Source organism: Lycium ferocissimum, unplaced genomic scaffold (assembly GCF_029784015.1).
Source record: "Lycium ferocissimum isolate CSIRO_LF1 unplaced genomic scaffold, AGI_CSIRO_Lferr_CH_V1 ctg2667, whole genome shotgun sequence".
Lineage (NCBI taxonomy): Eukaryota > Viridiplantae > Streptophyta > Magnoliopsida > Solanales > Solanaceae > Lycium > Lycium ferocissimum.
Window position 1 is genome coordinate 1 of NW_026723085.1, and position 26,088 is coordinate 26,088.

At 39.1% G+C, this 26,088-nt stretch overlaps 1 protein-coding gene across 3 annotated transcripts; it reads right to left on the bottom strand.

Annotated features, from left to right (window-relative positions):
- Window positions 1-179: 179 nt before the first annotated feature.
- LOC132043642 (organic cation/carnitine transporter 7) lies at window positions 180-18,343 on the bottom strand. Of its 3 annotated transcripts, none has more exons than XM_059434115.1 (6): window positions 18,184-18,341; window positions 6,826-7,145; window positions 2,107-2,344; window positions 996-1,524; window positions 686-879; window positions 180-467 (listed from the first exon to the last, which is right to left on the bottom strand). In XM_059434115.1, the coding sequence occupies exons 2-6, from the start codon at window positions 7,143-7,145 to the stop codon at window positions 204-206; spliced, it is 1,545 nt and encodes a 514-aa protein (XP_059290098.1). In that variant the 5' UTR covers window positions 18,184-18,341; the 3' UTR covers window positions 180-203. The 3 variants fall into 3 exon arrangements, 2 of the variants coding, with proteins under 2 accessions (XP_059290098.1, XP_059290097.1); XM_059434114.1 differs by having other exon boundaries at window positions 686-888; window positions 18,184-18,338; XR_009411885.1 differs by having other exon boundaries at window positions 328-467; window positions 611-888; window positions 18,184-18,343.
- Window positions 18,344-26,088: the final 7,745 nt, after the last annotated feature.

Sequence of the window (26,088 nt, forward strand, 5' to 3'; positions counted from 1 at the left end):
CTTGTCATACTTAAGATGATAGTTTTCCAAATTTCCGCATAATTTGTTCGTATGATCCTGTTTGTTTCGTTTCACAATTCGCAGTAGTTTTTATTTCAACGTGAGCATTGGCGAAAGCATAACCACCAGGAACGTGCGTAGGGATTTTTCCAGTCACCATACTTTTGGAAATTGAGGAGTTTATGTGATCCGACATGTTTTATTCATATGGGGTTTTCCGATGAAGATGTCTTCTGCAGCTTTGATCGAGGTACAGTATCACTCAATTCACGGCCCTTTGTTTCAAATGGGAAAAGAATTACGCATACACCTGATAGCAGCAGAACGCTCACAAATAGAATAATGGCTAGAGATTGATGGCATCCATGCATCAGACCTACTGCCACGAGGGGACATATCATTCCTCCAATTCTTCCCACCGAGCTCGCAATACCAACACCAGTGGTCCTCACGGACGTAGGATATATCTGAAATGAAGCCCAAAACAATGCATCGAGATCAAATGTTATGGCCAATTAAATGCTTTCAGTAGCATAAACACTCTTGGTTACTATATATAGCTGAATATGATTCAACAAGCATAAAAAAAACGTAAAAAAGTTGGCTCTACCACGTCTTTCTCTGTTGAATATTTTCTTCAGAGGTGAAAACTTTTGACTATCTCTTGAAAGATCTACTAGCTTACCTCTGGAGCATAAATAAAGACAATTGTGAAGGTTGCTGAAATACACGTGCGAGCTCCAAATAGAAGGCTTGTCGTTAATCCTTGAGGTTGATTATACACAAGAGGGATGAGGAACATGCAACAAAGGAAGAACATAATAGACATCGAGAGCTTACGACCGAGCTTGTCAATTGTTACCGCAGAAATAATAAGACCTGGGAATTCTTCAAGTAAATGAAAGCAACCAGATCGTCAGCTCTCTAAAGAGGCCAAGTGACAAGAAATCGAAACTTCCTCTACTTGAGTACATTTAGAAGTAAGAGACAAATACCTGCAAAGCTAGTTATGAAGACATCTCTGTAGCTAACATCATGGGACTTTTTGAGTTGCAATTCAGCTGGTAGGCATTTATTTTGTCCACCGCTTAACTTTGTGGTCAGCAAAACAAGGCCATAGTACGAAAATGCATTTCCAAAGAAGACCAACCATAAAAGAATGGTTGACTTGGCTAACTCTGGTGAAAGGAGAGTAACTAGTGGTGAGGTTCCCCTTTGACTAGATTCCACTTGTTCAAGTGTCACTTCTCCATTAGCACTTGGAGATAGCAACTCTTTATCTTCTGATAGAGACAAATTTTCATCTAGCTCAATTTCGTTATCAGAGACAAGAATACCACGAGGAAGCTTTCTACCATTCATTCTCGCAATTTTCTCCAAAACAACAAGTGCCTCTGTTTTTCTTCCTTTCATGCATAAGTACCGAGGTGACTCAAGTGTTACCCCATAAAACAAAAGAAGAAGTGAAGAGGGGAGAGCTGAAAAACCAAGTAGCCACCTCCAACCCAACCTTGGCATGACAGCCTACGAGCAGCATAAAACATATGAGTTGCCGAATATCTCCCTTCAAACATTAGTCATATCAAAGCTAACCAAAAAATACATGCTTCATGTGGTTCTTGAATATTATTCAGGGCATACGAAGCATCATTCTGGAAGCCTGAGTTGGATTAGACAGCCAAAAACACTAAAAATAATATGAAAAGCTGGCCACTCCCAAAGATTTTGAGATTTTACTTGGCCTCCCCTCTAAAGATTTAGTATTCTACTAAATGCACCTTAAAACAATGAACCATCATCCAAGAGGAAAGTCACGTGAAAGATTATCACTCCCATTTAATTAATCAATGCCCAAGAGATTCAGCCTACTATTGTGTTTGACAGAGACGAAAAGCCCTGTGCCCAAGAAATTAAGCCTACTATTATGTTTGACAAACAAGAAGGCACTTATTCACAGTGTATACTGTATAGAGAAGAGTATACACCAAAAAGCAAGAGAACTTGCTTACTTCTACGTTAGGAGGATAAAAAAAAATGGCAATTAATTTCATGGCCATAATACAGAAGAAGACTCCGTTCTTTAAATCCAAAGCAGAATGGCCTTACCCAAGCAAGTGAAGCCTCGAGAACTGTACCAACAGTCCAGAAACCTGAAAATACTACCATCCAAGTGCCTCGATGAAGAGCAGGAATAAACTCCAAAAACCAAGCAGCGAGAACAGGCCCCCCTCCTAAACCAATGCCAACTAAACAGCGGAGGATAATCAGCAAAAGGAAATTTGAGGAAAAAGCACTTAGAAAGCCAGCTGTTGCAGTAAATACTGCTGTCATAAGAAACCCTCTCCTGAATGACAAACCATAGGAAAAGCAAAAGGAGAAAGCCCAGAATTAATTTCGATATAGAAAGAGAAACATTTAGTACGTGTAAGCAAAATCATATAAGCACCGAAAATTCATTTGAGAATAAAGTAAAGGGAAAGGCATAAATACACCTAAATCTCAAATCACAATGAACTTCCCAACATGCATTCCACGAATTTGTTGGACAGTCATCTATCTCTGGCCCAAAATACTGTATATTTTTGGAAAAGCAAACTTCAACTCCCTCACTCCACACGACCTGTGACTCCAAAACTTATCATACTTCCAACTCCTACCCTGAACGTGATTTGATTACTAAAATCTTTCTTGCAAGACTTTTTCTTTCTTTCCTTCTTTGAGTTCTTTTCTTCCTTTCCTCTTTCCTTACCCATCATCTTCTCCACCAGAATATAAGTCCGGCAATAGCAAAATGGTCCATTTCTCTCTGCACCTTTCACTTCTTTCTCACTCCTATGCAACATATCAAAATGTAAAACAGGCGAAACGACCGAGGTGAAGTTGATTTTTTGCTGAAAGCAAATCATCTGCAATGGTATTGAAACTCAATATGGTGGCCTTAAAATCCCATAAAAATGCAACCTCTTCACTCAGATCTCATCGAGCTTTCATGGCTTCAACACATCATCGATCTTTTTTTTGTCTTTTTTTTTTTTTGAAACTGGTAAATTTGTATTCCTCAGCATTAAGGATATGCTGGAGACCTTCAAAAGTGTTAGTCTAAAAACAGAAATAGAAAAGAGATACTTACAGGGATTTTAATAAGTCTACAAAATGATCTATATCCTCTAATCCTATTTCTTTACACCAGAAGTAGAAAGATACTATACAATTCTATTTTGGATCTATCTTTAAAACACCTCCCATTCCTTTCTTTCCAGATGGTCCACCAGATACAATGTGGGATCATCCTCCACCACTTCTTTTGACACTTGCTGCCTCCTCTTCTCATCCAACAACTTAGTAGATCTGCAGTGTGCTCTGGCATAGTCCATGTTGTCTCTGTCAGGTTGAAAAACAGGGACCATAGTTCTGCTGTGAATTTGCAGTGAAGAAAGAGGTCGTTGTTGGTTTCATCAGTTTCATTGCATAGAAAACATCTGGAGACTATGATGTTTCCTTTCTTCTTCAACACTTCATGAGTCAAACAAGCCCTCTTTGCCACCAACCAAGTGAAACATTTCACCTTGGTTGGTGCTGGACACTTCCAAATTTTTATCCAAAATCTTTGGTGCTCCTCATTCTGCCCTATGTCCTTTCTGTAAGCTCTCTTTACTGAGAATTGCCCGTCACTATTGTGTCTCCATCTCAAAGTATCTGCATCAGTGTTGGTACCTTGGAAGTTACCAATCCTGCTCAACAGATCAGCCACCCTATCTATCTCCCAATCATTCAAAAATCTTCTGAAAGTTAAGTCCCATCCCTGTACACTCCATATTTCATTTATAATCACCTCTGGGTTATTGCATAAAATGAACAAGTCTGGATAAGTATCCATAAGTGGAACTTGCTCATTCCAAGCATCCTTCCAGAACCTTGTTTCCATTCATCTTCAAGTTTCTTTCCAGCTTTGGCCAAGGTGCTCTTATAGTCTTCCAAACTACAACTCCATAAGTGCCATTGCATACATTTGTACACCAGTGATTGAGTTCACCAAACTTGCATTTGATAACCTCCTTCCACAATGCATTTTCCTCAGTGTTGTATCTCCATAGCCATTTCATCAATAAGCTGTTATTTTGAGATCTCAAGTTTCTTATACCCAGCCCACCCCTTTCTTTCCCCTGCATTGCAACCTGCCATTTCACTAATTTGTAACCTTTGCCCTCTTTATTCCCTTGCCACAAAAATTCCCTTTTGAGTCTGTCTAATTTTTTCTGGATGTTTGTTGGTAAGGGAAACAGAGACATAACATAAGTAGGCAAAGAACAGAATTGATCAGGGTAACCCTTCCTCCCAAAGATAATCAACACATCATCGATCTTCTGAGAGCGTACTTTGTTCTTTCTTTAAATTTAAAGCAAATGGGTATTTCTCAATATAGTTTCTTTCCCTTTATTTATCATGACTTTATCCAGTATAATATTTGAGATATTGACACTGAGCTTAATTATATATCTTAACAGTTCAATTTTGTGAACTTTTAGTTGTTTCAGCAAAATTTACACACATGACACTTAAATTTTTGGACCACTGGCTTGTCAGTTTATTATAATTCGCTTTCTTATATTTTGATATATTTTGATCTATGCTCTGTATGACGAGATACTGCCTGTATAGCTTGTAATGCTAAATTCTTAGCTACATTGGTGCCTCTCATATGAAAAGGGGAAGGGGGTTTGAACCCCCTTGGTCCGTAATGTTTCCGATGTCGTATGTAATTGCCTTACAAAATAACGATGATATTAGCTTAAAGCTTGTTTTGAACCCCCTTGAACTGAGAACGATGTATGGTGCGGAGATTAAGTGGGTTCAAATTTCGTGGTAGGTCATGTGTTCGTTTCCTTCTATCCTCACTTTTACATTTTTCCAGAGTCAATTTCATGGTGTTCCACTGCCTTGGCTTCTATTTTTCTTTTTTCTTTTTGTTGTTTTAACAAATTAAATGTTTCATTTGCTTTTACCACTATTTATTACTCCATTCAGCAAAAAGCACAACTCCAATTGCATCATTTCACTCAATCTCACGCTCTTTCTTTCTTTTTTATTTCGTTCTTCATCTTTTCCTTTTAAATTACTAGTGATCTCTTCCTTTCTTTTCTATATCTTTCTGCTTCTTCTTTTAATAACATAAAAAATGGTTTCACCCGGATTCGCGCCACGTATGGGCCATTCAAGGGAAGCGCTCCCTACCAAGGATTTTTCCATACCCAGGACTCAAACCTGAGACGTTTGGTTAAGGGAGAAGCAGCCTCATCCACTTCACCACACCTTTTGTGGTTTTAATAAAAATTACCACTATCTTCCTTTACTTTTTATTTCATTCTTGTTTCTTTTACTTACTATGACTAAAATTATTATCGTATATGTATATGTGGATAATACATACACATATCTAATGCCTTGATATGTTTTTGTTAAAAAGATTTGTGTCTAACATTCTTCGGAAAAAGTATTGCTTTTAACTTTTTATACTGATAAATTTGAATTTTTTTATTTTTAGTTATTTTTGCAGTCATCCTAAGTTCATTTTTTATTATTTATTTAAAGATTTATTCCCTTCGCTTACTTAATGCGTTTTTTCATAGTACTTATAATTTTTTTTAAAGTTAGTCTAGAAAAACATATTATTACTATTAGTTTATTTTAAATGTAAGTTTGATTTACATATGGACATGATACACTTTGTTAAAATATATATATATATAGATATTGTTCATCTCTTCAAATGTTGAACCCCCTTACCAAAAATCCTAGATCCGCCACTGCATATGAAGTGTTCTTATCATTGAAATAATTTTGGTAACCAATTCTTTGGGAAATTATTGTGTTGGAGTCCCACATCGTTTTTGGGATGAGTTCTAAGTCTCCTTATATGTTCTTAGGCAATCCTCTCCTCATGAGCTAGCTGTTGGTGTTGATTTAGGTCCAAGATCCATTTTTTTAACATGGTATCAGAGCCAGACCTATCCTCATCGGGGGGATTGGAGTCCCACATCGTTTGTGGGATGGGTTCTAAGTCCCCTTATATGGTCTTGAGAAATCCTCTCCTATTTGAGCTAGCTTTTGAGGTTGAATTAGGTCAAAGATCCATTTTTTTAACAGATTGTATTAGGAAAAATACTCTCCGATGTACCAAACACATTGAATTCAACAGTGGGTTTTTGTTGGCGATGGTGAGATTGGTGGTGGAAACGTGGCAGATGTTTCAAATGGTGATGAAGATGATGTTGAATCATCTTGTGGTTCACTGGTGGCCTCGCCGGCTAACTCACTTTTCAAAACCTGACATGGGAATAGAGTTAAAGTTTTTTAAAAAGAAAAAAGTTGGTGAGAATAGTCAAGTGCAAAAAATTGTGATGAAGATGATGTTGAATAATCTGTTTGTTGTTTTGGTTGTTTCAAATCTTGTGTACCGATGAACTTTTGATAATGAAAAAAAAAAAATACATGGCAAGCAAGGATTGATGTGTGATAAGCATCCTTTTTCTTAAAACTAGGACCCCCGCTTAAAGTATGTAATTGAAAAAACAGCTTAAGTAATAATCTTTAATAAAATATGGGCAAAAAACACTCAGATACAAGTAGAAAACCTTACAAAAGATATGGTTCTCTACAACCATCACCCAACTTTCTAAGACATATAGGAACCTCATGGGTGCAAAAAAAAAAAAAAAAAATCTAATCCTCAATTGTAACATCTCTCTTATACGGACTCAGTTATAACTTATAAGAAACACAGTAATTGCGGTAGTACTTTAGAGACACGGAGATGAAGTCACTAACCTCCTTCCACACTTATCTGAAATGCTACCCCATAAGTAGGATCCGATCAACATGCCGGCAAAAACCACACTAGTAAGTAAGCTCTCTTCATGAGTAGAAAGATCCCAGGCTGATTGCACAGCTGGCCCAACAAAAGAGAGAAGCATCATTTCCATAGCTTCAGAAATCCAGCCCATCCCGGCGTAGACAAGCACAAGGACTTGGAAATTCCCAAAGCCAAGGGCAACAAGTGCTTCATCCACTGTATATGTTCTATTCTCATCATTGCCAAGGGCAACAAGTGCTTCATCCACTGTATATGTTCTATTCTCATCATTCATCTACAAAAGGAGAAAAATTATTGCGGCTAAGAATGAAACAAAGATTTATTATTGCATCTGGTGCAGGGTGAGCAGTCAACAAGAGAGAGGGGCACCATAGAACAATAGATAGACTAAAATACGACAAATTATGAAAATTCAAACAGCTAAGGAAAAATTCTGGAAAACTTGCTTCACCAATTTCATCAAAGTATTATCCAACTTATCACAGTGGTAACTTCAATAGAAATGAGGATGAGATATGAAGATCAATAGATTAGTTAAGTTAAAATGTAGAAGCACTTTTAGTTCCAATAGAGTTATTCAGGAGAAACTCTCCACTACATTGGTTGGATGGCTTGGGTTGTGAAAACAAAGCATACAAGCAAAAAATAGGAACAAAGAAAATAACCTATTAGAGCACGTTTGTTGACTTCCCCAAGACCTATTCATTTAATGCAGATTCTCTTATTGAACAAAAATCAAAGGATGTCCAAGTAATTACAAATATACTTCTTTCTTTTTTCTTTTTTTTTGAAAAGGTAACATTAATTACCAATATACTTATGGCATTACGAAAGAAAGTTCAGGCTAGATTTTTTTATGCGAAATACATAGACGGCTCCCTGAAGTTGGCCACTATTTGCACTTAGCCACCTCAGTCAACAGAAGCTTGTATCCGTTAAGGCATTAATCCTCCAACTTCACTTAGTCTGTCTCTATTAAACACAAAAAGCTCACATGGCAAAAAAAGTATTTCTCACTTCTTCTTCTTTTTTTATCATAATTTTTTTAATAAACCACCGTAGATGCCACCGCTGCCACTCTTGAAACCCGATGATTTTTCACTCAAATTCTTAACAATTTTCCGTGATAATTGAGGTTGCAAGAACTCAAGAAAACCCAAAAACAACTCTCAGAACCCCAAAATCGAACTCTCTTCTTCTCCTTCACTTTCTCGTGAAAGCTCATTCTTGTTGTGAAATTAAGCGGAAGGCACATGGACGAAGCAGAATCGTTGCTTAATTTGGGCGTTGAAAGAATCAATGGGCCGAAAGAAATGGGGCTTCCTGTAAACTGAAGGGACTTAGCACCACTGTCTTTGGTTTTGTTTCGATGATGGTGGTGGATGATGGTTTTTACACAGGAATTTGGAGTAGAAACTAGTGGTTGATCTCATGGTGTTTCGAGCTATGAAAATACCTAAAATCTGGTCTTTTTACGGTTTCTTGTTTGTTGGAGAAGTGGTTGAAAGAAGATATATAAGATGACGGGTGAAGAAGAAGAAGAATAGGGGAATGGGCGAGGGCGTACTTGCCGGCAACAGGGAAGGCGCTTTCTTTTTGAAAACATATTTTTCTTTCTTTTCTTTATTGTTGAAAAGTGTTTTTTCATTAACTTAAGTCAAAAGTCATGTGGCATTTTTTTTTCATTTGTTAATTTTTGTCATGTTAACGGGTGTGAATACACGCATTGTAATTTTTTTACTGATTAGTTTTGTGTTTAATGGGCATATATGGACTGAGATTTGAGCATCTATAGATACTGGCCTCAGTTCAAGTGGCTAAATGAAAATAGTGGCCAACTTTAGGGAGCCGCCCTATGTATTATTGTTAAAATTCAAGCTAGATTTTTAACCTTAAAATATATTATATGAGTGACTAACAAGCACAAAACAACAAATTTGAAAGAAATTCTATATTATTTATACCTTTTATTCAATTGCCCTATCATCAACAACAACAACAACAACAAGAAGCCCAGTATAATCCCACCATGTGGGGTCTGGGGAGGGTAGAGTGTACGCAGATCTAACCCCCACCTTGAAAGGTAGGGGCGGCTGTTTCGAAAGACCTCGGCTTAAGAGAGGAAAACAAGGAAAACAAGACAAAAGGTCGGATAGGACGAGCATGCGAAAAAACAATATGAAAACAAGGAATAACAAAAGCGAGAAAGTCATGAAAGAACGATCGTGAAAAAGGACATTAACTACTATAGATAAATAGGATAAACAAAGTACACGACCCAACAAATATAAGCAACGATCAAATACGAGAAATCAAATGGCAATAAATAAATGAGCAAAGCGCAACTCTGTATGGTGAAAGGATAAGCCACCTGACTCTCTATCCTAATCCCGAGTCCTCACACGCCTCCTATCCCAGGTCGTATCCCTCGGTGGTGAGCGTATCGTATCCTCGTCTAATCCCCTCTCTCCCAATACTTCCCCGGCCTCCTTACCTCTGCGAACCGTCCATAGCCAACCTTTCACACCTCGCGGAGCGTACGTGTCTCTCTTCACATTGCCCAAACCATCTCGACCTCGACTTCCCGCGTCTTGTCCTCCAGCGATGCCACTCCCGCGTTGTCTCGGATATCTTCGTTTCCTAATTCTATCCCCGCTCGTGTGCCCACACATCCACCGCCGCATTCCGCGTTTCCGCGACTTTCATGTCCCCGGAGTGATTCTCGACCGGCCAACACTCCGCTCGCGTACAATAAAGTCGGTCTAACCACCACTTTGTAGAACTTGCCTTAAGTTTTGGTGGCACTTTCTTATCACATAAAGACCCTGGGAGGCTAGCCTCCATTTCATCCACTCCCCGCACCAATACGATGTAAAACATCGTCGTCGATATCTCCATCTCCCCCGTATACTGCACTCCAAGATACTGAAACTTCCTTTCTTTTGAAACGGCTCCGGGTACTTAGCCTCACTTCCTCATCACCACGCGTACGCCATCAACCCGCACTCCAAGTATTCCGTCTTCGGTCCTACTCACCTCTAAATCCTTTAGACTCCAATGTCCTGTCTCCAGCCCAAATTTTATCGTTAAACTCGTCGCGAGTCTCGTCAATCGCACTAAGGCCATCCGCGAATAACACACCAAGGCACCTCACCTTGTATTTGTCGCGTCAATTCATCCATCACCAAGGCGAATAAAAAAACTGGGGGCGGTCCTTCCCCCCCGGGAAACCTCTTTTGGGGCTCCTCCCCTGGTCCCCTGCGGGGCTTAGCCCTTTACGTATCCCTTTTCGGCCCCAATTTCCCCTTTTTTACGTTTGTTGACATCTCCGGGACCTCGCAACCCGTCGTGGCCCTTTTTGGGCGGTGAACCGTTGGTCTTTCTCCATCTTTTTCTCCGGGTCTCCTTTAATAAAAAGCCGGGCGGCGCCCCGGAATCCCCGGGGGTTCCCGGGAAAAAGACACGCCTCTCCCGCCCCGTTTTCCCCCCCGCGCTTTCTAGTGTGACTTAGCAAGCTTTATGTTGTTGCGGCGAATGCTGTTGGTTTTTGGGAATCTTGTGCCTTTCTTGCGTCTTTTTGTCTTGAAAAGAATTTAAAAAAAACCCCCTCGCCCTCAAACCACCTGGTTACCCGAAAATTTGGGTCCCTCGCTCTTCCCTCGCGCCTGGGGCTCGCCCGCCTTCCCCACCTTTCCTGATAACCAAAATCCGGCCCCAATGCCGGGCTCCCCACACGTTCTCTTTTCCCCTTTTTGTTCGAAGTTCGTAATTTGGGCCCCCTCTCGTTACGGTTTCTTCGCCCCCGTCTTCCTTTATGTTACTCCCCTCGCGTGCCCCCTTCTCTGCGGCGGCTCCACTTTTTTCCCCGCCTCGTCTCGATTCGTAAGGGGGTTTTTTTTTCCCCCCGGGCCCCGCCCATCCGTGATCTTTTTCCCTTCCCCCCGGGGGGTCACAGCCCGCCCTTCTTCCTTCCCCCGGGGTGGTTTCCGTTCCCCCGTCCCCCGGTGCCCCCCGGGGGGGCCCGTGGGGACCGTCCTGCCGTCTTCTGTGCGGCGCCCCCTCCGCTCGCCCCTCGTCCCCCGCTCCCCCCTCCTTCCTGCTCTACGGGGCGGATCACCCCAACCCCTGGGTGCTGCTTTCCCCCAAAAACCCCGAATCCCCCGATACTTTTTTGGGTCGTAAATTCTCGCTCGTTGACCTTGGGTCCTTACAAACCTTTTGTTTTTTTTCCCAAAAAGGGTCTTTTGCGTCGCGCCCAAAATTACGGGTTGAAAGTGCTCATCGCCCCGGAAAACTGGGGGTTGGTTTGCCGCCAAAAACGAAACCCGGGGTGAGACTCCCCCCCGGTCGCCCCCGAAAAAATCCGGCGTCTGTCGCAAACCCCCCAAAAGGAAGTTTGCCCCCTTTGAAATCTCTTTTGGGGTTTTTTCCAATTAGGCGGTATTTTTCCAAACCGTCAAAGTCCCCCCAAAAGCCCCTTTCCCCCTCCCGTCAAAACCCCCGGGTGGCGGGGCCCCAATAATGTTCGGTGAACCTGCGCCCAAAACCCCTCCCTTTATCTCCTGGGTAAAATCCTAAAACCTTTTGTTTTTGGCCTTTCGCTGGGCTTCGGGATCCCCCCAAATTTTGCCTCGATTTTGGGGAACAGCTTGTGCCGCCCCCGCGTCCTTGGCCAAGGTCCCCCCGTTTAATCTCTTTGACGGCTATATTAATCCTCCTCTTATTAAGAATCTTAACTAACTACCTACGGACTTTCCGATAAAGTCCCAATATTCAAGACACCTACTCGGCACAGAAAGCCTCTCTCAACCCCGCCCCCAACCCACAGCCCCCGATCCCAACCGAGAATACGACCCTAATCTACCATCCCTCACCAATGCAAGCGTTAAATATACGCTAGTGAAAGGTTAATCTAAGACAAACGAAGGATCAATAATAAAGCACAAAAGCAGCAATATTCTATAAGCAAGGAAATGGGTATTCGATTAAGCGGAGCAGCAAATTTATGAGCTAAAAGACATGAAATGGGCTATTGGTCATGCATCGACTCCAAGTAAATAAAACTCGTTCACCACCGAGAAAAGAGAAATCTGCTTGTTCTCTGTAGGGAATACTTGTTCGGCAGTGCCGGAATCGTTCACCGTCGGAAAACTCGAGTACGCGCGAACACCGCTCGAGCCTAACGTGTTTTTCGAGGGTTTCCGATCGCAAACGTAGTAAGTGAAGAGTGAAAAGAGAGAAAGAAAAAACAAACAAAAGGAAGAAGGAAAGAAAGAAAGGAGAGAGAGAACGGAGAGAGAGAGAGAGAAATAGGGTCGCAGAGTCGTCGGTGGCCGTTTGGGGTGGCTTGGTTGGGGGGTGGGTGGGGTGGGGGTTGGGGGGGAGGGGAGGGGAGGGGCTGCACTTACCTTTGGAGAACAGAGGAGAGAGAGAGAAAACAGAGGAGGATATCATCAACGCTAAGGATAATATATAAGAAATTCAACAAAGGATCTAGGAGGAGGAAGATTGCATTTGTTAGTTAATGATTCATGTGTCGACGGTTGGAAGAAGTCGTCGACTGCCAGATTCTCTATTCCGGTAAACGGGAGTCCATGTTGTTTATCACTCATGTTATTTATCTTGGAATGGAAGCTATGCGTAAAATATGGACAAGACCGTTGCATGAGGACTTTTGAGGGGCTTCTCTGCCTCATTCAGGGGGCAATATGTCACCCATTTTTTATTTGTTGATGATACCTTGATTTTATGCGATGTAGATGCTTCTCAGTTGTCATACTTGAGACAGATTCTCATTTGGTTTCAGGTAGTCTCAGGTCTGAGGAAACCTCAGGAAATGTGAGATTATACTAGTGGGTGAAGTGGGCAACATTGAAGAGCTAGCGCAGGTGTTGAATTGTAAAGTAGGTGCACTACCTGCTTCATACATTGGTTTGTTGTTGCGTGCTTTCAAGAACGATCTTGCAGTGTGGAACCCAGTTATTCATCAAGTCTAGAAATGACTAGCAGATTCGGCAGAAGAGATACGTGTCGAAAGGAGAGAATGTTCTAGAAAGTAGAAACGACTAGCAAATTCGCAGAAGAGATACCTGTCGAAAGGAGGTAATGAAGTGTTGATTAAAAGCACTTTGTCTAGCATTCTCACATATTTCATGTCACTCTAGCAGGCACGCCCACAGTAAACATATGATGAGCCCAAACAAGAAATCCAAGAATACCTATACTGATCATGGCATAAACCATGCCTAGATACCCGAAAACCGGTTTCCCTTTACTCCATAGGGCCTTCTCATCCGTTGCAGGGCTTGGTGGCCCGAAATTGACTTGGCTTCGCCAAAAGGTCTCATCTCTAAAACCCCGGCTCACGAGACGTCCTCTGGCCAACATGAATGAAAAGTTGGAAAGACTTCAATGAAATTTCTTATAGGATGTGGGGAATGGTATAAAAAATTTCATTTAGTGAGAATGGTCACAACCCTGAAGAAATGGGATGAACATGGAGTGAAAGATTTTAAAGTGTTCAAAAACGCTTTACTAAGAAAATGAATCTAAAGATTTGGGATAGAGGTGAATCTTGTACGTCGGGAGTAATAATGGAGAAATATTGAACGATGGAAAGGGGTTGGAGGATTAGAAATATCATAGCTCCGTTTGGAAGCTGCCTTTGGAAGGGTATTATAAAGGAGTGGGAAGAATTCAATGGTCATAATTTCTTTAGGGTAGAGGATGGATGGATGCAAGATCAGTTCTTGGGGGCATAGGTGGTGTAGAGAGAAGGAAATAAACTTTTTCTTTCCTTTTAGGGTAGAGGATGGATGGATGCAAGATCAGTTCTTGGGGGCATAGGTGGTGTAGAGAGAAGGAAATAAACTTTTTCTTTCCTAACACATACAAAATCTTGTGCCAAAAAAATTAACTATACGACAGATTCGTGGGATACATGTGGGGATTCGGAATTGGATGAATTTCAATGTCTGGTTGATCTATAGTATAGGTAATGCATCGAATGACACTTCTGACTTGTGGAGATGGCCTAAAAGTATGGACGGTGCTAGTTCACAATCTTATTACCAGAGCTTGTTAGTGAGAAAGGAGTTAGAGTTTCCATATCAGTCTATATAGATTACCAGGATGCCTAGAAAGGTGTGTTTCTTCACATTCTGGCAGCATGGCGAGTGATCCTGACAACAGAGAATTTGAGGAAAAAGAGGATCATCTATGTTAGTTGGTGCTACATGTAGATGTGGGGGAAATGTTGATCATCTTTGATGCATTCCTAGGTGACTACGCGATTGTGTTCAGTAATCCCAAAGTGGTTTGGTCTACTTTAGGTGATAACGGGCATAGTAAAGTAGGCGTCATATAGTTGGGTCTTTAGGAGGAAGATAAGACCAAGGGCTTTGGATGTTGTTTCATTAGCCACAATGTGGGTTCTTTGGAGAGAGAAAAACATCAGAGCATTTGAAGGAGTCGATAGTGATTTTGTTAAGTTGGAAAATAGTCTCTCGTTTTTTTTTTGGGTGTATCCGTAAGGTGCCTATGTATATAGATGATTGGTGTTATTTCGTAGAGAACCATATTTTCGTGTAGGTCCTCTACTTTCTTTTTATAACCGTGGTGTCCGAGCCAGCTTGCGCGCACCTCGACTAATTCCATGGGATATCTGCCACCTCCCACCAAAAACATATAGGTTCTCTACTTTTTGGAACCTTTCTTTCTCCATTACATTATTATCTTCCTGTCACCCTATCAATCCATAGTTTTGGTTGTTGGTCAAAAATCCTCTGAGGTGAAAGAAAGAGTCACACTATCTGATTGCTAGTATGAATGGATGGAACATTGTGGGGCCTACTGTCGCATCTGCATTACCAAATCCACCCTCTTATGTGAATTCTAGCTCCAATGAAAAACCAAACTTAAGAAGCTAAACAGATGACACCAAACTTCCTAAATGGCCAATGAGCCTGTGCATCTTAAGAAATCCCTATTAAGGGGAACCAAAATATCCATTAACGAAGACTCAACTTTATCTGGACAATTGTGTCTCAAAAGGAGTCTGGTGTGTGTGTTTCCCTCACCTACCCTACCTTCTTTAAATGATATTCACACCTAGGCAAGCTTCTAGGAAGTCAAAACCACTTTTTTATTTCGAAATACTTTTTTGGAGACTTAAGATGTTTGGCCAAAAACAAACAAGAAAAAAAGAAATTTGAGCAGCAACAGAAGCAGCTTTTATGCCATTGAGGAGAAGCTACAAAGAAGCAGAAGCTGAAAATCAATTTCTTCGTGACAAAATACACTTACCAAAAATTTGTGTTTACCAAATTATCTCTCATTAATTTAACCTATATATCTCAAATATAATAACAATTCTCTTTTCCTCTCCCCCTTTTAAAATTTTTAACTAAATAAACACTTAATTAAAGTCTTTCATAAGGATTTTCTTTATTTAAATTATAAAATCTGTAAAATGAACTTTAATACTATATTTTTCGTAATTTGAGGCTCATAGGCACTTTTTGAAAAGATTGGCCAAACACAATTTGTGTCTCAAATGCTAAAAAAACACTTCCTAAATGAATTTGTCAAACACAAAGTGCTTCTAGTACTTGTCTGAAAAGCTATTTTGATAAAAGTGCTCAAACTAAGCAGTTTTTAGAATCTTGGCCAAACAAGCTCTAAGCAGGCTATGCATTACTTTTCACATCTTCACCAACAATTAACAAAGGCATGGTTCTCTTAACATCAATATTTAATATCCAAAGGAGTGGGTTCAAGCAGTAGATTTTCTTGTCATGAGGAAGTACCGGTGGTTGTCCCATTCACATTTTTGAGTCTTCTCATTTGATGGTAAAATAAGAGTATTTATAAGCACAACCAAGCCTCATACCTCCCACCACTTTCAACTCATCAGTCAAGGTATTCTCATTGCAAATATACTCGCGCCTTACTTCCCAACTTTTCCCATTGCTTGAGTTATTAGTTCTGTAATTTCATGATCATCATCAGCAGAGGGAGTGGCCACATGTGTAACCTCTTCTTGGATGTTAATCAAGAATCCCTTGCTATTCAAATCACCAGTAACAACACCAATGGCCATATTAGAAATGCAATTCCATCACATTTACACTAGCGGCAATAGTTTTGCAACCTTCTAGAAAGATTGCAAAGCAAGCAAAATTGCAAACGTAGTGCCATCTCCAACAGTTGAAGTATTAACATTAGCAACATGTGTCACTAGATCATCCCTGTGCATTTGATTGCCTTTGAAACAAATAATGACTCAAGCATACAATTATTGTCAATCTCAACAAATGACCTAGCGAGAACAGAACCATGAGAGCCAAGTAATACCAACGTAGTTATAACACGAACAACACCTTCTTCATACATGTCTCGACAAAAGTTCAAGGAAGCCTTAACTTTAAAGTTTCTATTGCTAAAAGAGTGGGCAACAGTTTTTGCTACTTGGATCAGCACGGGAAGGAAATCTCTTTCAAACTATTAGGGAAGTTTATGATGATCACTCAACGGGTTATCAAGAGCTAAAACCTCATAGAGATGGTAGATTAATGTTCTCTTGTTTGCGTTTTAACCACTTCTTCACAAAAGAACCCTCAGAAGAAAAGTTAGTACTGATTGGAGGAGAGGTTTTCCATGAGGCAACAGAGGAAGAAGCTTATGTGCCAGGTTTACCGTCTCAAATTCTGCTTCGGAGGTATGCTCAAGCCAGGTGAAATGGACACTCCAAGATTTTACAATCGACAGGAGACCTCTCAGAGTTCTCAAAAATGGTAGCATCTATCAGATAACTCCACCAATGTTGTCTCATTGTACCTGGTGGCATTTCGTACCATTTACCCATATATTCAAAAACAAATATATCACATCCAATGAGAAGAAGTTTAGTAAGGAACCAATCGAAGACTTGTTGAGCAAGGCTTGAGACTACACACATTAGAGTTAGGCTTCTCCATGTTTTCTCACCCTCTACCTTCTTCACATTAGAATTCATAATCATAAGCACTTCAATGTTATAAACCTCTTCATATGGCTTTCCCGGGTCCAAAACACTTACCCTTGCAAAATCACTTGTTTTAGGCTATGTTCATTCATCTCTAACTTCTTGTTTGATTCCAGTGTTGACTCCTTTCTCCACGGCCAAAATTTCCTAAAAGCAATGGATGTGCCGATTTACATTTTGACTCTCTTAATGTCCTACCAATATGGTGGAATGAAATGGTGCCGTAAAAGGATGCTCAGATACAAATTGTAATAATCCTAACCTCAAGGATCATTACATAGGCAAGAGAGCTTTTCATTGTTTGAACTCAAAGTAGAATTACATTGATTTTCAACGAAATGAGATCTAAAGTACTTTAAACCAAAATAAGTCACAGTTGTAACCCTCACCAATGAACTTGGCAGTGACTTATGGAGACTTTAGGAGAAGACGAGGAAGATTGATAAAGATAAGCGATAGCAAGAAAGAGACAGAAAGGAAGATAAATAGAGAGATAGAGGAGAATTAGGAGGGAGAATTGAGAAGAAGAACATGAAAATTAGATTGAGAAAATGAGATTTTTGGTTAATTCTTCACTGCCTGGGTTTACATTTTTCCTCTGTTTATATTGCTAACAGAGTGATGTTGCGTCAACTAGTTGCCCACTTTTGATTGTCAACCAACTCACATGCCTCTAACAAATTGAGATCATTACAAACAACTTTACTACAATAGTTTTCTCCTTAAGATCTCAATGATGTTGAAGATTGAAGACCTCAAAATGTATATAATTGCCTACTTCCCTTTCGGCTGGAGATTATAATTGAGTAACGAATTTCAGCTTCAGTTGTAATCTACTCTTAAATTTGGAATCACAAAGAGTGTTAACAATCTAAGGTATTCTATCCAAGGATGTGCTTGTTTGCAAATAGAACATTAGATAAAACATTTTCAGGTTTAGTATGTTTCTTAGAGAAAGCACCTAATTTTTAGTTTCAGTTTAATTAGTGTTTGGCAAGGTGAAGTGTAAGCCTAAAAGAATACATGATGTTTTGGGGAAATTAGCCACCAAATGGAGAAGTACCGTACTCATTTAACAACTACTGCTTTAACTCTCTCATTAAACTAAAACGTAAGATGAAAGGACAGAGAACAAAACATGGATTGAGATCTGGAATACCCAACCCACCTTTTTACAATCCAATTGAAAAAGAAAACTAAATTGACCTTTGCAATCATCAATTATTATGTCCGAATCGAATTATAAGATAGAACACAGAGAAAACGATGTCATGGATGGCAAATGTACCTCCTTGGAGAGAATGAATAGCAGCAGATGTTCGCCCTCGACCTCGAACTACTCTTCTTGTCAACAAACTCCACCTGATTTACAAGTATGACCGGCCGATGACGAGAAGCGACGCGTATAAGGCTAGAACTATAATAATGTATTATATTATCGGCCAAACAGTCAACTTATCAGCGCGAAGAGCGGTTAGAAATTAAAAAACTTCACGAACCAATTTTTTTGAAAAAAATAATTTAGTCCAATATTAAATATAAAAAAATTGTACGGTCAAAAACCTATATATATATAATGTGAGACCTACATATGAAAGAAAAATCCATAAATAAAATATAAGAAAAATCCATATAAAAAATAAATAAATAAATTAATAAAAGCCTACCACTTTTGGTAGTTTAGTTTTATTATGACATCGAGTTTCATTTCGCTTATAGTAATTCGAAAAGTCTCAAATAAAATATAATAATAGATTAATTCTTCGTGTATATACATATACTTATAAAAAAGAATTTCAATTAGCTTCAAAACTCTTCATATATCTATATATAACTCGACAAAACTTTTCGTACTACAAATAGTAGACACAAATTTTAGTTTTTATGTATTGATTATAATATTTTTATATTTTCTAACGGATTTCCGCACCTCCCCATAATAGTTGAGTGATTTGGATAGAAACCTTCATAATAAAAATAAGGGGGTGGGGTCCTGATCTAGTAAATGTCTCGTACCATATTTACTAATTCGTAATTATACACTTTGAGATACTAAATAAATAAAATACCTTAGAATCAATAGTGAATGCCCAAGGAAAGTAGGGATCTAGTAGCTCAGATGATTGGCTACCTGAACTTTTACTTTGTTGGTGAGGGTTCAAATCCCCTTCCCCTACCCCTTAAGTAACAAAAAAATTTAATAAAAAAAAAAATGCCCGAGGAAATAACTTCCCTTAAGCATAATAAAGTTCCCTTAAGCATATAAAACTAAAAAGATGACGAGTCGGGCGGTATTTGCGGGCTTTATTTGGAGAAAAAAACTTGAAAAGTTCATTTTTCTAAAGGTGTCATCAGTTTCTATCGATATGTCATTTTCAATCTGATGTATTATGGATGCTTGAAGGCAAAAAAAAAAAATGGAAAGGTTCCTCTTTATCGATGGTTGGTCATGGTATTCATAGCCTTGCTTCTTTTTCGAACAAATCCAAAGTATTCGTCGGGCAATCTGTGCAGGCTTTTTTTTTTTTTAGAAGAAAACCAAACTTATAACTCGAGAGTATGGATCGGGGAAGGATTAGAAGTTTCTCATATATTTTCGTGTGTGTAAGAATAAGATATTGCACTGGACACTTCCAAAATAAAACCTTACCAACATATGATATGACCATCATTTTTTAACATCTAATCCGGAAAAGAGAAACATGAAATAAACAAACCTAAATTTTGCCCCTCATGTTCTCCTCTTCTGTATAATACTATCGACATATCTAATGTTTTGAACATTTTGAAACCTTAAGTTGTAAGGATACGACATAAAAGGAAAACACAATTATCCAACTTCCTTACAAGGAGTCCTTTTCTCTTATGATATATAGAACGATTATCATTATATACGTCTATCACATTACAAATGTTATGGAATAGAAAAAGCGGAAGAGAAAATCGAAGAGAGAATGAAAACTCATTGCATTAATTCATTACATTCTATCACGTAAATTTGGTTGAAACCACCATATTCATTTCAAACCAGCATATGGATGAAATTTTCACAAAATTTTGCAGCACACCAAGAATTAAAGCAATAATTTAATACTAAATTTTCTTGAATCAAAATATTAAAGGAGAAATGTAACACTCTGTTTCGATAGAATCAACCAAGGTTAAGGTAAGTCTGCCTTACAACCTGCATACCTGAAAATACGTTGGGAATTTAAGAAAACTTAAAACATGATAGTTGCAGCCCTTTGAAGTATCTTTCCATACATATATGGACCAGCCAAACAGAGCTCTATACAAAAAGTTATGCCCATTTGACTAAAGGGAGTGTGCGGCACCACGCGTCGTGTAGGTGGAGCATGCCAGCACCCTCTTAGAGCTTTTTTTTAGCCTTATGCGGCATCCATGCGTCACACGGGTGACACACGAGTAGGGATTCTTCAGACTTCATATTTATTAAGTATTTAAGGTTGGGTTTATTTTCCCAATTTCCCCAAGTACGAAAAATGTTCTAGTTTAAGGTAAAACTCGTCTAAGGCATCAAAAACCCTTCAAGGTGAGTTTTAATGGTGTTTTAATGTTGATTCCAATTCTCCAATACTCTTATTAACAAGGTTAAACCTTAAGAATCCATAAATTATTATTTGAGACTCCATCTTGAACGAAGAAAATCCTAGAATCCCATATTCAAGAACTTGAACATCAAAGAGGTAAGACCTGCCTAATTCATTCGAATGCTTTCATCATTTTTTCCTAATTCTAATATTTTTTTGTCAAAATCAATATAATCATTCACTTTTAATCACGCTGTTCATCTAACTAAGCAAAATATTATAATTATATACAAGTGAGAATCCATGAGTTTTGTAGTCCTCACAACCTCAAAATTTTTATTTTTGCCCCTATTTTGGTCTTTATTTACATAATTACATGTATGTATTTTGGTAAATTGTGGAAAATTTGATGGCAATTATATCCCCCCCCCCCTCCCCCCCAAAAAAAAGGTGAAGGACACTTGGCAACTATCAAAGAAATTTTTTCAAAAGTTAAAAGCTCCACATATTACTCTACTCTAGAGCATGTATTTTCTCTTTCTGCCCAAGCTCCATAAAATCTACATTTTTACACGGATCATTTGCTTTCTTATTTTTTGTTTATTTTTTAAAATTGTTGCAATGCTCTAAAAAAGGATTCAGGCCTTTTCATTGTATACTTATTTAGCTCTTCTTAAAAACAAAAACAAAAAAGAGCAAGAGATAGGGTTATATATATAAAATTATATATGTGTTGTATATATGTTGTCACACCCCACGTTGGGGGCTGTGGCCGACACCCGGCACCCGGCACGCGAAGGCTCGAGAGAACCAACCATGGCATCTGTGACATGTAGTATGAATAATGGGCTGATAAGGCCGCTAAATGACGCTAACAAGAACTAGATGTATCAACCTGCACGCAGAAAAAACCCAACAACAACCCATACATATATATGTAGCTGTTACACCTCGCAGTTTGGTACGTTAAGGTTCGCTAGGTATTAGTTGTTCCAATATGGATCCGGGGTTATTGTTGGAAGATATGTAGGATTGTATATGCTATCATAAGATTATGAGGGTTTAAGTTCATGTAATAGGTCGTGGAATGGTTGGAGAACAAGTAAATCAGGGAGATTAAGTTTCTGAAGCCTTAGAGGAAAGTTAGATAAGATTTGGTAAGATAACTTAGTCAAACTTTAAGAAAGGATATCTTTTAGTATATGAGAAGTTTTGAAGCAAAGAAAAAGCCTAAAATCAAGTTCGTCGAATCTAGTTTCCAACGCAATAAATCGCTAGTCGATACGACATCGGAGTAGAGAATTATGGACGTTACAAGTTATACCGACAGAGTAGTAAATGCGTGCTACGAATAGCCTACAAAAGAGATATAATGAACGCGAGGGTGCGGATACTGCCGAGAAACTCGGGCAACCATTCCCCTATGTGCCAATCGCTAGCGCATCTAGGGCCCCGGCGCCTAGCTCAGCAGGAGAGGCCGGATGCCTTCCCTTTCTTGTAAAGCGAACCTAGCAAGCAATGGAAGGAGAAAGGAAAAAGACCTTCCTCGCGCACAGGCGAACAAGACAACTACATTTTGGCTTTTCCCTCCATGAGATGCAGAACAGACTTTGGAACCTTATAAAAGGGGTTTTGCCCCTCATTTTTCATCCAAAACACCTCTCAAAATATCCAAAACTCTCTAGAAAATTCTTCCAACCTTTCCTCCACAAAATTTTAACACGAACTAAGTTTAACCTCCGAATTTAAGTTCGGACAGCGCGTAGCTGTGATTATACTATCGTATTGCTGTAAATCTTGGTTGGAATTCAAGGCAAATATTAGGGATATCGCCTTGCTAGTGAGAATAAGGTATGAATCTCTCCTGACTGATATGGATATAAGTTTATTTACGGAATTAGAGTTGTTGAATAATTGTATAGTGGATTTGTTGGTGGAAAATTGGACAAATGTCGTGTGGAATATTTTATGAAATTTGTTGGTATTGATAATATTGTGGTTGATGTTGTTATTGTTGTAGGTTGCTGGATTATGATTTCGGGCTAGGCATATAAACAGAGGAGATGCTGCCCGATTTTCGGCAAGATATAGAATAGTTTGATTGGAACACTTAACACAAGTATACAACGATGAGTCTAACGATAGTGTGAATCCTCTTGAATGTAAACTTACAAGCTTGGGCGGATAAGCGTAGGTAGTAGGAGACCGAACAGGTACGTTAAGGCTGTCCCTTTTTTTCATTGGCATGATCCCCACTGTTGATGCATCTTTGACTATCCGCACAAAGATGTGCTACTCACAAAGATTATACTTGGGTAACCATAACCCTATTGTAGTACATCTCTCTAGTTAGGATCTAGCATAAGATTGACTGAGATATACTCCCTCCATTCCAAAATAAGTGTCCTTTTAGGCTTTTTATTTTGTTCCAAAATAAGTGACGCTTTAGGATTTCAAGACAAAATTGATCCTATTCTTCCAAACTTACCCTTATTAATAATCAAGAATCATTAAATAACTTTTCTTTTTCTAAGCATTAATTAGGGGTAAGTTGGTAAAAAACACTCTTAATTTTCTAGGAGTGAGCAATTTCTTAAGGGGTGTGGATAAGCTAAAAGAGACACTTATTTTAGAATGGGGGGAGTACAAAATAATGGAATGTCAGGAGGTATATTTAGCGTATGTGTTGCTTATAGGATATCATGTTACCTTCGAGTCATCCTTATGTGTTGGTATACGCCTGGCCTACGGGTCACGGAGTTGTCGCCTGGCCTACGGGTCACGGAGTTGTCGCCTAACTGACGGGTCACAGAGATGCACATACCTGGCTTAAGGGTCATGAAGTTGATTGTACCTGACCTATAGGTCATGGAGTTGATTGTACCTGGCCTATGGGTCATGGAGCTACCTATTCCTGACCCTCGGGTCCTGGAGTTATATCTATAGAGTTATGTTATCTTGCCTCAGATGAAGGGAAACGTAGGTAGAGTACTTCCAGGAGCCTTAAATTATCCAGAGTGTAGCCTATTACTTCATTTTTGTTATGGCCCGTAATTTGCACGTTTAGAAAATCCGAGGTACTTGTGAGAAATTAGCAGTAAGACTATTTTCCAAGACGATTTTAATGTACAAGTTGTTGGTGAATATTAATTGTGAACATGATTGGTATAGAATATTGTGATGGACGGTGCAAAGAGAAATTCACAAAAGTGGGTCATGGAAATAATGTGGAAGGCTGGGGGGCAAAATGATCATATCGAGGAAAGTCGAGGGGTAAAAATGGAAATTCACAAAAGAGTTTATGGTAATATTGTGGAAAGATTAAGGCGTAATTGGAATTGAGAAGTTGGTGGTCTTGAATAAAAAAAAAAAAAAAAAAAGAAAAAGAATGAAAAAGATGACAAATAAGTCATCTTTATGATAATTTTAGAAATTTCGTTAAGGATACGTGTCCATTTGTCATTGGCAATTACTAAGTATATATATATGCACTCATTCATCTTTTAACACAAGAAAGACTTGAAAAAAAAAAAAAGAGGGAGAAGTAGAGGCCATTCGGCGGGTGAAAAGGTGAAATCACCCCCATGAAATCTTGTCCAAAAAATTAGTTTCTTCATGTATTCCTCCTAATTCAAAGGCCCCTTCAACGTGGTATAGTTGTTTGGGTCGATAAGTTATTCGTTTTAGGCGAGCACGCCTTGGTCAAGTGAAGAGTTGAAGGAAAGAGGTAAGAATTCATCTATTTTTATATGTTATGAAGGGTTCATTTATGTGTGTAGTAAGTAGAAACGGATAGAATTCATGAAAATATGAAAGTTAGCAGGTATCGGTATGTATGCATGTATGGCCGTGTGTACGTGTGGTATAAAGCAAGATGAGTTAATTTTGTGTAGTATTCTAGTTGTGGTTGTGGACTCTACATCGGAAATGAAAGTTTGATGATTTTGGTTCAAGTTGTGAATGTTGGACATGGGCCGTGTGTGTGTGTCAGGTGTGTAAACGATGGAACAATTTCTCTGCGTAATGTGTTAGTCGACGTGGTTATGTATTTTGTATGGGAACGAGAATTTGATAACTTAAATTGATGACGGAATCGCCACGGGCTGATTTGGAAGCCAATGAGATGCTAGTGTCGCTTTCTTTATTTATGAGTATAATGTTGTTAATGTGTGTGTTGTTGGGATAGTTGATGAATTTGGAAGATAAAATGTGTTGAGAATGTCCCCTTGTTGAAATGGAGGTTTCGGGTAGACTATGGTTTGATGGAATTGTCGGGACCATTTTGTATGTTGTTTAAAATGTTTTGAATTATGTTTGAATGATCTTGAATTAGTAAATGAATATGTAAACGCTTTGATATTGGTTTGAATGTGCGTAGTTGATCGAAAGTTGATGTACTGCATGTAGAAAGGAAGATTTCTTATGTTAGAATGCGTTTTGGATCGATGTTGATATTGTTGGTATTGTTGTTGGTGTTGTTGTTGTTGATTTGGCCGAGTTAGATTCTCGGGGATGGTATACTTACAAAGGAGATGCTGCCGAAAATTTTATAGACAAGTGTTAATTTAAACTTGAGTTCTTAAGTATTATAATTAACATTTGCAAACGTGACCAATCACATTTTCGTGAGTTTGGAACTTGAATTTGGAATAGCGTAAAAAGCGGGAAAAGGTATGTAAAGCTTGCTCATTCCTTCTCTTGCATGTCCTAGGTATGTTAGGCTAGGATACGAGTTTTGGGACGACTTACCTCGGAATCCGAGCCTCTTTGGCCCTTTTTCATTCAAGAAATTGAATTGAAAATATCTTTTTTTGAAGAAGTGCTTAAACATCCGTAGCTTGCCCAAATGATATTGGAGGGCCAGAATCCTTCGTATATGACCTCGTAAGGCCTAACGACCATAGTCAGTACGCCGCACACAATTTGACCGAGGTGGGGCCCACGCATCCCGAGATCTCCCTATGTCGCCCTGTTTGGTATATTTGTGTGATTTTAAAAAGGAAACTTTTGACCATCGCTCTGATTACTATAAAATAGTGATTTTAACTACTTCCGAGTTTGATAATACATTTTGACACAAGAACGATTTCGAAGGTTGTAACTTTCGTATACTAATTCCGTTAAATCCGAAACTTGTTTCTGCACTTTCCGATGTTAGTAACTATATTTGGTCATCGAATTTTGGAAAGTAACTTAATTATTTATTTGCTCATATGCATGTGATTTCGATATGTGACTATGATTTCTGAGGTTCGGTTTGGTATGTTGAGTGATGTCGCCGCTGGATTTCGGGCCGCGGTAATATGGACATCGACCGCTGGATTCTTGACCGCGGTATGTGTATATGTGAGATTTGTATGCATATGGCTACTTACGATTATGTTTATGCATTCCGTGGTCATTTTTTTCCAAGTCCTGGCTAGTTATGTTATTGTGTGCACTATGTTATGTTATGCTGTATGATGAGTCCAGTACGCCGAGCCCCTTTCGGTCGGGTGCTGTGTATGTATGCTACGTTATAGTTGTATGTATGGATTCTGGAATATGTGATTTGTTGAAATCAGAGCCGGTGGTGGGGCAAACCCAATGGTGGGGCAAACCCAGTGATGAGGTAAGATTCCACACTGTTTAGCTAATCCCAC